The 13,210-nt window shown below is 39.0% G+C and overlaps 1 protein-coding gene across 1 annotated transcript in view; it reads right to left on the bottom strand.

The window, feature by feature from the left end:
- The window catches only part of LOC148082303 (adhesion G protein-coupled receptor L3), a 222,398-nt gene that overhangs the window by 34,690 nt on the left and 174,498 nt on the right, over nucleotides 1-13,210 (bottom strand). The window contains exons 16-17 of the mRNA XM_087789467.1: nucleotides 3,915-4,124; nucleotides 285-505 (exon numbers count right to left, since the gene is read on the bottom strand). Of these exons, the coding sequence (XP_087645593.1) occupies nucleotides 285-505; nucleotides 3,915-4,124 (431 nt within the window). The remainder of the gene's footprint in view (nucleotides 1-284; nucleotides 506-3,914; nucleotides 4,125-13,210) is intronic.

The following is a 13,210-nucleotide window of genomic DNA, read 5'->3' as shown; positions in this document are numbered from 1 at the left end:
TCCCTTTATTGGCCTTAAAAACAACAGTGTTTCGTTAAACGTATTTATCGCAACATTATTAAGCATCTATTTTAAATTAAGAAGACAAAATAATCTCAGTGTGAAGATAATGTTCCATTAAAGTAACTTCTTTATCATCAACACAGTGGGTAACTTGGGTCAGTCTGCTCTCCCCCTTTAGTTTCGTTGTGGTGTTAAGCAAAAGTATTTGATGTCATCTCTGAATTCATCCAGTTTGTGATTTCTGAAACATGTTTGAGAAAAGCAGCATCAAGTGTACTCACATTTTGTCTGTTCCATAGCTCCGGTAGTCCACCGCAGCCGAGACCGCGACGATCAGAGTAGGAACACCGTAGCCCACCAGGTAGAAATAGCGGCGCCGCGAATGCTCGCTCTCAAACACTTCCACAAGCATGATGTAGAGCTGCACGCCTTCCAGGAACATCCATGTGAACGCTGCCAGGAAGAAGAAGTGGAGCAAGGCGGCAAAGATGGCACAAGCAATCTAGAGGGAGACAGTAAACATGGATGATAAGATCGGTTACTAAACGCAGCTTAACACAACAGTAATCATCATTTAATGACTGCTGTGAGGGTCAACACAGGATGAAAGCTGTGACTAAAGACAACTTTGCCAGGGAAACAGAACACCGGTCCTTAGAGATGTGCTGATGATGCCTGTTCCTCTTTTTTTGGCATCATATCTGATAGGAAGACCTTCATTTGAAACCTATCTTTAGGTTAGTGAAGGAAAAGCTTCATAAGGCAGCGTCCTCATTTTCAGACACGCTGGTAAAAGCTACTTAACTGAAACTTCACATCATCAAATGAAAAACCAAATACCTCATACAAATCTTATCTTTGTAGTCGACGTAAAAAAAATAAAAAAAATTTAGAGGTGGGAGTTTTTAATCATTCCCGTATCATGTTAGTGAAGCTCTGTCGTTCATGCCAAAATATTGAGTCTCCTAGTGGACCAAGTTTCAGATGTCAGAACACTGTTACTAACTTATTAATATAATATTTAAGGTAATAACACTAATCTCATTTAGAGACACATCTTATGGTTAGGAAACATTTATAGTGACATTTATAGTGTCTAGGAAACGGTTACCAAATTAGAGTTATGTTTTAACAGTATTTACGAGTAATGGGTTGATAATGTTTCATAAGGTAGTCTCCTCTTTTGTCCCCTCTCTTGGTTTTAAAATGAGCTGCTCAAAGCCATGGATTATACAGCGATGACTGGCATCTATTAGTAGTGAGGGGTGGATGAGGCCCCATGGTACTGCATAGGTTTTTCAATGATACAGTTTCTTAATTATAAAAGGCCACTAGATACAGCTTCAGCAGGCCATCACTAGAATTAGCCACAAGAGTATTTAAAGTATTGTATAAGGTGCTTAAGAATAAGCTAGAACTTTATATGGAAGACATATAAGTATTGTGTGATTATAATGATTCACAAGTGAAGATTTTCAGTAATGAAACAGGTAGAATATTTTCCCAGTGAGTTTAGATTCATCTGACTGAAAGGGAATTTCTTTTTGGAAACCAATCAACGTGGTTGATAAATAACGCTATTTAATGCTTTGTTGTTGTCACAGGGTCAAGGTGACTGACCTCCACCACTGCATATGTATTACTGGAATCTAGGGTAGGTCGTTCACCATGACCCAGAGACGACACAAGGGATACTACAAACACGTCCGGGTGCTTAGGGACGTCTTGACCCTGAGATAACACAGGGGTTAAGGTCTTGGTCTTCAAGAACTTTGAACCTTGATTTTTTTTAATCATCTGCATATTCCACCATGTTTTTTTTAGAAACAGTCACTGATTTCAGTTTTTTCAACACCAATATATCCAGAATGTTGAAGCATCTGTGCCATTTATAAACATGTAGACGCTCAGTCTCCTTCACACTGTGCTCAGATGCAACATCCACAGTCACTCCAGGCTTTCATTTTTGTTTTCTAAGAGCCAGAAAAGCTACAGTAACTGTCTCCGACGCCTCATTAGCAAGCAGAAGCAGCACAATGCCTGTAGAGCGGAAGGTGGATAGAGCACTCTTCAGTCCCATATACAAGCAATCATGCAATATTTGTTAAGCACACATACTTGAGAACTGCACTCTCGTCTTCACCTGCTCCTCAGCTGGGCTATGGCACTAGATAAATGCACCCACATGACTGACATCATCCATTTAAGAATCATAAAACCACACCAATCTATTTCATCATATGCCATGTCAAAGAGGTATCTGTAACATCCAAACTTTACCTGGACTTTTCAGCTAGTACTTGAGAAATGTGTGCTGAGCTCAAGCCAGAGTTCGACTTGTTTTCAAGTCCCAATCCTGCCCATGGTAAATCAAGAACTGATTCAGAGATAAGAAGTAGAACAAGCGTTGAAGAAGGGTGTGTATATTATTTTCTTCTGCCCAATTGAAGTACCTGTTTACTTCCTTCGAATAAACTCTGTTTTGAAACCTTCATCTCAGTACGGAAGGAGGTAAATCAAACAAAATTTCAGGGACACAGGTGCTCAACGGTTGATTTTTAAAGATAATTGAGACATGAAAGAGAGTTTGAAAATCTCAAGGGGTATGAATTTTTAGAAAAGAAACGGCTTTTGTAGATATTTTTTTTCAACAAAGTAAGTTGTCTTTTAGTCTATAATACACACTCAACATACTCGACTCACTAAAAGCTGCACAGCCAGATCCCTTTGAAGGATATGAAAATACATCGTCAAACAAACATTTCAACTTCTTCAGATATTGGGATATTTGCATGAAATACTCATTTACATTCTCAGAATTAGAGTCCTGACACTTGACCAAGGTAGTTTAAAACTTGCTGGTTCTCAAGCGTAACCTGAATACAACTGAAGTCGTGTGACTTCCTGCTAAGAACATTGTTCTGCAGTGCTTTAATATGACAATCATCAGATGTTTGACTGGGTTCCAGATTTGAGTTCTGATAAACATAAAATAGGTGGTAAAGCAGAAGGAGTATTTGGGTTCAATCATCCAAAGAAATGGGCAGAGACCAAGGGAGGTGAAGAACAAAGTGCGGGCACGGCGGGAAGGGTTGATTTGTCTAATTAGTTGAAGCTAAAGTCAAGAGTCAGCTTCACAGGACCTGTCATTTTGTGACAGTTGCTCTGACACGAAGACAAAAAGGTGCTGGAATTGGCAGATCATAAATTATTCCATGAATGAGAAAGCTCATGCTCAGAAGTAGGAAGACAAAGTTGGTAAGTTTGGTCACATCGAGAAGAAATGGCATTTTCAAATAGAACACCTGAAGGCAGTTTAAGAAAGAGATGGGTGTAAAAAAGGACACAAGAAGATAATAAATGAGGTTAAAAGATGCAGCATGTAATGTCCTTGAGTGTCAAAAAAAGATACAATATGGCAGAGAAGGCGTATTTTTGTATTTTCTTACATTCATAATCATAGGATCTTGGTTTTGTTCTCTATTATGTAAGTATGAATCAAATTTCAGTTATTCATAAAACATATTTTACATACAATATATTTTACTGTATCATTTTGTGATTTCACATTTCTGTGTCACAACATGCACTTCAGTAGGTGGCGCCCCCAGTTTAAAAATAAAGTAAAGTTTTAAAAGAGCAGCTTTTCATCTTGTAGATTATAACAACAAGTATATTGCTTCACATAGCGTCACCAACCCATCCCTAATGTAAAGCTAATGCTAAAAATATATATATATATATAAATATATATATATGGTAATGAGTCACCCAGCAGGCTTTCCCTATTGTCAGGATTTGGGCCCAGGAATCTCATATTGCCTCTCGAAATGAGGCTTTAGAAAAAAAAAAATAGTTTTGCTATGGTAAAACATTCAAGGCTGCAATACATGAGAGGTGAACGAACTCACCGGCTGGTCGCCTCGGTTGATCCCCACCAGGAATAGTGACTCGGCGATGAACAGACTGATGCAAAGATTCTTATGGATGGTGTTACGGTCGCTCTGGAGGCCGCGGAAGAAGCAAAACGTGAAGAGGCTGATGAGCAGGCAAACCAGGGACAGTAGAATCCCGACCCATGTGATGACGTCCAGAAGCATGTCGTGCACCAGTTTTGGGTTCTGTAACAAAGAAAAAAAATAAATATGTATCCAAACATTACAAAATGGCAGATATTGTTTGACTTGTAGAGCTTTAAAAATGAAAAGAAAGTAAAATTCAACACAAATATCATTCTAAGGATGCAACATTCACCAGAATAATATCCCATAGACACACCAGAACGCAATGAGCCACAGGTGAAAACTAGGTAGTCTTGAATTAATTACGGTGAATCAATCATAAATGTTCCTCGATTTTGGTCGGAAAAACAAGCGTGTGGTCCAGGGCAGCAGGTGCTTGGTACTGGTGTAATTGAAGACAATCAAGCATCATGTGATTTTGAATGGATCTTTGGCAAAAATGGTTGTGTTCTTTTTTGGGTCTTGCATATGATGCCAATAAAAGCACTCTATGCAACTGTGGACTTGAATGTTCCGTCGTGCATTTCCAAGGAAATATAAGTTTCACATTTAACATCTGAGCTCGTCCAGGATTCAAATCCCCATTTTAACTAAATGGTAGAGTGGTCGCTTTAGACACACTTTTAACTGAACATTTTTAACACAAAGCCACATGTCCCACGTCTCTGCATGACTCCTTCACAAGAAATGAGAGAAAATACATTCATTTGATATGAATTTTATTCCCTGTCTGAAAATAGCAGTTGCTTGGCTGCGTATGAAGCCTGAAAGGAAATCAAATAAGAACTGTTAAGAACTAGTTAATGTATGTTTAAATAACTCGTTTAGAGCCATCAAGACTAAGGCGACATAATACACTTGGATGAAATGGATGAGTAAATATGGCGATAAAAATCAATGTGTCCAATCACCAAAAAAAAACGTTCCTGAGCTGAATTTTAAATGGCGGGATATGCTAGGATTGAGCAACAACTACATCTATTGACACAACAGCACAATTAGTTGGTGCACTCACAGGTCAAACTGTTAATTTCCCAGAAGGCTTGTCCTCCTTTCCAGACTGTTGGTCATTGATTTAAGCGTTGCTATCAAAAGATCGGTGTCATTTGAAAGAAATCTGTGGAGCTCGTTATGATTCCCTCTGGGGTAGAAGGTATTTAGCTGCAGTTGTGATGTACAGACTACACTCGGATGCAAATGAAGTAGGAGAACAGGGGATATATCTATAGAGGAGACAGACATTATCACCATTAAACTACAGGAGTATAATTAGCGTTGACAGGCGCTTAAAAATGAGCTCAGCAGCAGGTAGCCAAGTGCACTGGCACTGACTTCACACAACATTTTACAAAATTTATATCAGAGGCATTTTTTTTTTTACACTTTTTCCAATAAATAATGCATGTTAAAAAACCATGCCCCAAGAGAAACTCAGAAAAATATTTGCTTACAATGAGAAATAACTGAGTTTGCTACAGACCATATATGTCTTAACAAGCACCTCTTTAGATCACAGTTCAACCACAGTCAGCTGAAGTCTCCACCAAGGCAGGGAGCGTCTTTTCCTCCCCCGACATTGTGCTGCATTGAGGAAAACACCAGGGATGCAATATCGCACAAATGCCTCATTTAGTGGCAACTCTGCTAACGCTAGCAGTGGGAACAGACGATGATCATTAAGGGGGCTCTGGTACAATAACAGCCGCAGTGCATCTCTAATCTGGGGAGAGGGCTCTTTTGGATTTTCCGGCCAGATGATTCGCTGTGTATATGTCGGCCATTTTTTTGTGAGTGTATGTCTGTTGTGCCTGAGTGGCTGACTTCACCCTCATGTCTACTGTACTGCCTTCCCAGTGGGTGGCAGCAGATGCCGGTGCACGTGCCATCCCTGTAGTGTATTTTAAGTCGACTGCTTGGAAAGGTATTAGTGAAGCAGGTGGCACTGATGGGACCCGCGGCTCCCATGGGCCAGCGAGCTGTGCAGACGATACACACTCTATCCATCACAATCTCGCCTTCAATTGGTGAAGGCTGAGTCAGAGAGAAAACAAAGACAGCGGCGAAGAAGAAGGGAACAACAGACAGAAGTGGTAGAAACAGAAAAAAAAGGAGTATATCTAGAGCTGGATGATGGATGCGGTCTGAAGTGATATCTCTCTTTACTCTTTCAGTTGAGTGATGGCGAAGAGCTCTCAGGTCTTCGCTTTGCCTTTAGGGGATAGGATGGCAAAAGATGTGCGCCGCCAAAGCCTTTGTACCAGACGGAGCGCTATGATCACGATCTATCCAGAGGTCTTAAGAGGAGGAGGATGTGATTTAGCCTTAAATTTGTTTCATGTAGCAGGAGTCAAGTCAAACAGCAACCGTGTTACTCGGAAGGTGCTTTTGAGTACATTCCATTTGTCTTCTTTTCCTCTCGCCTACACCCTGTTCTTGTTTCTTAAACACTTGCTACCGACTTTTGCCGGAGGAGATTGGCTCACTTGTAGACGGAAATAAAGCTGCCGGGCAGCAGACGAGTCGGACCAAAGAGAAATAAAACATGGCAGCGGGCCGAATAAACTGGTCAGTGCAGCCAAGCTGGATAACCTTTACTAGCACATGAAACCCAAATCACAGAACCTCAATAAATTGCTGGAGAGGTGGAAAGAAAATGGGCCTGGATCGTTCAGATGTCAAAGAACTGCTCCCTGCATGTGGCTTCGAGACCAGCCCAATTAAAATGCATAAATCTCTGCATATGCCTGTGGAGCCAGGCTTTGAGTCATGAAATACAGTCACGCAGGGTAGACGATCGCGCAGAAGGGTTGTGGCCCGCTGCAGGGAGTCATGTGAAACTCACCTCCGGATATGGGCGAGGATTTATGATCTGCGCTAAGGAACAGTTGTAGAGGGGGCACATGAATCAAGGGGACTCTGCAAATTTGTCACATTTGGAAAAAAAAAAGGCGAGGAGAGAGAGAGACCAGCTTGCACAGCAGGAGTTGACATTCAGCAGATGCACCTAATGACGCAGGATGTTCTCATCTACAATAACAATAATGCTAGTGCCAACTATTAAGCGAGAAGAATTATCGCGATCTGTTAATTTTGTATACATCACTGCGGACACAGCTGCTTGGTGTAAAATAAACTGACAACCTTCACTGTCCTTCCTCATAATTGTTTCTGTCTGATGTTACATGCGCAGGACGCTCTATAACGACAGTGATGAATGATACCCACACTTCACCTACTCCATCAACCAGTGGGACAGGAGATTGATTTATACTTACTGGTTTGTCAGGGATAGCAGTGCAAACTTGTAGCTTGACTCTTCCCCAAGGACCTCGCCTAACAAACACATCTGCTCGGTGAATAATGGCTTGGAACCACCTCCAGTCAGTTCTTCTTCAACAGACACATTTTTTTTGGTAACACTGGAATTCATGGAACGTGTTTTAAAGGAGCGTGTATAAGTGTAAGAATCAACTGGGAACATTCTTTCAAAGAGTTCCAATAGAAAGTCTGATGAAATCATTGTCGTGTGCTGTGGGTGTGTGTTATGTACCTGCTTAAAATACCACATGACACGTAAGCTGCTTGTTCCTTCGGGACTGGGACTGTGAAACTTCCAAAAAAGATCATGTTTTTCTATCTTTACCACTTGGCGTTTCAAAGCATAAACCCAGAAATCTCAGATTTTCTGGTAAATAGTTTAGAAAGCCTGGATTAGTTTGGATTCACATCGATCATATGATTTTTTTCATATGTTAAAGGTCAACCAATGTGTTGATTTAAGTGTCTCTTAAATATATATATATTTATATATTTATATATGTGAAAATCACATGTTTAATTATCCCAATTTTATTTCAAATAAAATGAATTGTTTAGTCCTAATTCAGACTTCAGGAAATAGTTTAGTCAGGCTCAGGATTGTTGATTGGATCTGTTCAGGACAGTATTAGGAAAAGGGCAAATGACAGACTGGATAATAAAATATATTTTTATAGACTTTTTATTTATTTAAGATCACCAAGAACGATTTTCAAAAAGTATGTACATTTATATGCCAGGTAGTTTTGAAGGAGGACACGGAGAGAAATGCGTTTTTAAAAAAAGGAGAGAGTGAGAGATGGTAAGAGTATTTTAAAGAACTGAGAAGAGGCAAGATTGTGAATCTGCTAGTTCAGACAATAAATAATCTGGAAGTGAGGACAACCATGAAGAGGATGAAGAGAGGGAAGGCAGTGCTCAGAAAACAATTCAACGGATGTGTGGGAGTTATTCACACAGTGAATATGCAGTAAACATTTTTTAAGCTAGGTTTGAGGATAAGAAACTGATTCAAGTTAAGAATCGTTGACATATTTATGATTCTTCTCGAATCAATAGGATATTTTAATTCCTGTTCTTCTTCCTGTTCTTAAGGAGCGACTCAGAATTCTTGCTGCACAGTTTTGTATTAACTGCAGGCGAGACAGCTCCTTCTCGTTTAGACATGAAAAAAAAACTGTTACAATAGTCTAAACGAGAAGACAAAAACGCATTGATTACAAGCTCCAGATCGTGTTTTGGCATGATTTTCCTAAGTTTAGAGATTTTTTCAGTTGAAGGAAACAGTATCTGGTCAGTTTTCTGCAGTGTTGAACTAGAGACATGTCTTTGTCCAATACACTACCCAGGTTTCTCAGGCTCTGTTTGACAGACGGACCGGAAGTCACCAAAGTACTGACTCAACCTTAGAATCTTATCATCAGGCGCAATAACCAGAGTTTCAGTTTTGTCCAAAAGAAGTTGGAAAATGTTTTCACTCAGCTACTGTTTCATTTCTAGCAAACAATTGACTAAGCTGTTCAGCCTCTGGGGCTCAGTTGGATCAAAAGAGCAGTAGAGCTGGATGTTATCAGCAAAAATGTGATAAGCAACATCATGAAATCTCTGAATGATTTTACCCATGGGAATTAAGTACAGCAAAAATAATAAAGGACCCAGAACAGAACCTTAAGGGACCCCACACAACAGATCCGCTGATTCCGACCTTATTTGATTGGCAGATACACTGAAACTACGCCCAGAAAGGTATGACGAGAACCACCATGTGTGGTTGATCGAGTATTCTGACTAAACCCCTCAAGACAGAGAGAGTGAGTAACGCAAACAACCATAGTATATCTTGCAGATGCTAATAGAAAAGTTCAGAGAAGATCATAAAAGCATGACAGAATTCCTATAGAGAAGTGTGTGAGAGAGGTGCAGGACATGTATGAGGGGATATGAGATATGTGTGAGAGACATCCAGGTGTCAAGGTAAGAGAAGGACTATATCAGAGTGAGATTCTCTCCTATCCATGTTGTCAGCCATGGTGATGGACAGAGAGACAGAGGTGGTTGAGAAGAAGTCTCCATGGATTTACAGTGAGAGGAGAAGCATCCGGAGTCAAGGACAATCAACTGGCCTCAAAGAGGGAAATATGGAGTTTCACAGGGAAGGTAGCAACTCTCCGGGTTTTATAAAATCATCCGACAAAAATTGTGATGCCCCCAGTATCAATTAAATATTCAAACTAACACATTCATGTGACATCGTGTTTTGTTTCGTAAGCACGGAATGCACTTTCAACTTGCACCGGATCATATAACTGCCGAGCTGTTTTAGTCAAATGCTAAAGTGAGGATACCACCGGAGGTAATGGCTGCCTTTGACTTCTAAGTGCAGTCGATAATTGCGGTTTTGTCTCAGGGCTCACTGGTGGAACATTTTGAAGTTACAATCATCAGGGTTAATCAGCAAACACTCCGCCTAGGAAAGTCACACCAAACTACACTCGCTCGCTCGCAATCATTTGAAAACGATACAAAAGAGACATGTAATCTCTCCCACACAGCTGCCATCTGTAAATGCACTTTAATTTGTTTATCCAGCCGACGGCATGTCTCTGCGAGGAGAACGGGACCTTTCAGAAGCCAGCTCTTCCACTAGATTGATGAACATTAGCAAAACAATGTGCCCGGGCGGCTGCACAGGGCGTGTGATTACTTATGAAGCAGCAACACCGTATATATATTTAGCATATCTGATAAATAATCTAAATGCAGCACTAACACACTGCTTCTTGTCAAATGTGCTTACTTTTTCGACATTATTTAAATACAGTGAAAGAGGCAATATTTTATCACATGTTTTTATGTATTGTGTTGACCTTTCTCAGCTCTTATATTAAACAAACATCACATATTTGACACATTAAATAAAAACATTTTTTTTTTATTTATAATTTAAATTATTCAACCACTGCTCTATATAGCATCAGTTGAAAAAAAAAGCTCAAATGCAGCACAGCTTTGTAGGCATTTTTTCAGGGAAGATTCTGAACAGAAGAATATACGTTTTTAATCAGGTATGATTTTAGGGTGGAGCTTTTAAAGTGATAGTTCATCCAACATTTTACAGATTATTTTTAGAAGAGTAGTCTGTTCATTTTTGGAGTTATAGGCAAAAATGTATATTCATTTTAATGAAACGACTGGAGCTCACTTGTTGTCATCTTCATCTTCGTCCAAAATGACCCACTTAAAGACATCCAAATAACTCCATGGTGCTCATCTGTAAGTTCCATCTTATGTTGAAGCCTCAAAATTAAAAATAGGTCTTTCCTCATTGAAACACATTGTAAACAAGTGAAAATGTGGATGCAAAGGATTTTGCCTGATGGTTTGCAGCTTCTGCTAAAAACAATAAAATATAAACTTTTTCTTAATGTCCAGTCAATACAAGATTACAGACGAGCACCATGGAGGTGATCAGATGTTTTTAAGAAGTGTATAATTTTGGAGGAAGATGAAGACGACGACACCTGAGCCGCAGACGCTTCATTAAAAGGTACATACATTTTTGTCAATAACACTAAAAAGGAAAAGATTACTTTGAAAATAATCCCAACCCTTAGTGGACATGAGGGTGAGTAGAAAATGAGTAGAGTTAGATTTTTTGGTGAACTCACCCTTTAACCCTCAAGTTATGTGTTATTATATATATATAGGGAGAACAGAAAACTGTAGAAATTGCATGTGCCGACTGAAAATATCAATCAACATAAATAAATAAAATAAATATTTCAACATGCTGGATGTCGTTGTATTGTAAAAATCTATATCATTATTTTAAATTAAAAGAAAATTATTTACTTACTTACAGACACAGACAGACAGACATTGACTTCATCACAGCACATGTATCAAAGCATCATGATTATGAAAATATTATTCAGTCAATCAGATTTGCCCTAGTTAGCACAGAGACGAACATAAGATACGTGACAGATGTCTGGCTCAATATTGGGAGATTGCCGATCATGTGTTTGCCACAAATAACTGTTGTTATTTCCTTGGCAGGACATCGTCCTGCTTTAAATGTAGGACATGATGATGACATCGCGAAAACAAAAAGCGCTATACTGTCACCTTGTGCCCATCAGCCAAAAAACACAACACAGTGATAGATGATGTGATACAGCCGAGCATGTCTGTCTTCCACAGGAAAAAAAAAATGTAATTACAGTCTTCCTGCCTGTTCTTTTCTCCCTGAGATGCCAGGGAGAAATAAACAAGGTTAGACTGTAATCTGCTGCTCTGAGGGTAATGAGTAATAACAATGCAGAGATGAGCACTGGTATGCTCTGTTGCCATGGACACCAATACAGATCTCAATTTCTAAAATTTCTGCCTCTTCCCCTCTCTCTTGTCTCTGCTGCTTCCACAATCCCACTTTTCTGCCATTTGCTGTGTTCTCACACGTAACGCTGTGACAGTTTGTCAAATAAAAAGCCCCTAGATCTCTTGTTCTGTGACATCTCCCAACTAACTGCCTTTTAGAACACTCAAGTGGAAACAATACCAAAAAGGAGGCAAACAGGATCTCTAAGAGCTGGTTTGGTGTAACAACGGTCCACTTTCCAGGGGAAGTAAGCCCGGCTTTCTGAATAGTCACCGACCGACTGGACTCAAAACACAAAATACTTTTATTCTCTGAGAAAAGAAGAAGCTGTGCTCTCATTGTGTTGAAGCCTCTGTTCTTTACGGACTTTGAACTGCAGACTTGGTGACAGCCGTGCAGAGAGCTTAGTGTACCCGGATGTGTTGCTGCTGGCTGGGAAAACCTCTCTTTAACCTGAAATGAACTTGCTTGGCATTCGAAAATGAAGTCGACAGGACAAAGAAGCGTAATGTAGGCCAATATTTTGAAATGCTCAAAAATAACTTCGCAAAATAATTGTCATATTATTTTACACTATTGTTTAAATTGTGTATATATTGCATACAACTCTACATTATCAGTTGATGGGCAACTAATGTGTTGATTCAAGTGTCTCTTAAATAGATTGTGGACCTCTATAGTACTCATCAGTATGTGTTTGTACAAAACTCTCTTTTAATTAAAATGAAATAGAAAATCTTCTAATATTCTTATATATATATATACTGTATATGCCATGTATATATGATATATGTTTACACCTTAGTAACATCATAAGGGAAAAAAAGGGAAAAAAATGTTTACAAATAAAGCAAGTAATATTATTGTTCTCTGAGGGGAACTGACTAAAGGTGACATGGATAATGAGACTGCAGTTTGTTAAAGTCACAGATGTCAAATAACAGAGGAGCTGCAGTTTCCCTGAAAATAACAATTAAAGCAGTTGCTTTTTCGATTACCATTGTCTTGAATGTCAAAATCTAGCCTCAACAATAAGCCGACAACAACAGGTTGTCAAATAAAGAAAGCCACAACTATTCTAATGAGGTTAATCAAAATCAGAATTTGAATTCTTTATTATGCAAATACTTTACTTTGAATGTTCTCATGAAACATTTTGACAAGGCCATTTTCTTACTAAAACGTCACTTCCATCAAAGACAAAATTATTTAAATGTTAAATCAGATGTTGTCACTCTGATCAACCAGTAACAGTTGTAAATAACAAGAATTACATGAAAATAATTACTATTATAAATATGAGGCTTTACCAATGAAGAAATGTAAAATCTGATCTCTGAGTGACCAATATTGAACCTTAAAAACAATTATATTCCAACCTCCAGTTTTATGAGAAAATAATTCAAGCTTAATGTAACCCAAACTTTTTTGGTGGAGAAAATTGCAATGGGTCAGATTTCACCACTTCAGTTCTGACCCAAACATT

This window comes from Callionymus lyra, chromosome 4 (assembly GCF_982586985.1).
Source record: "Callionymus lyra chromosome 4, fCalLyr1.hap1.1, whole genome shotgun sequence".
Classification (NCBI taxonomy): Eukaryota; Metazoa; Chordata; class Actinopteri; order Syngnathiformes; family Callionymidae; genus Callionymus; species Callionymus lyra.
The sequence above is the reverse complement of the archived record's forward strand: the minus strand, read 5'-3'. Positions and strand labels throughout refer to the sequence as shown.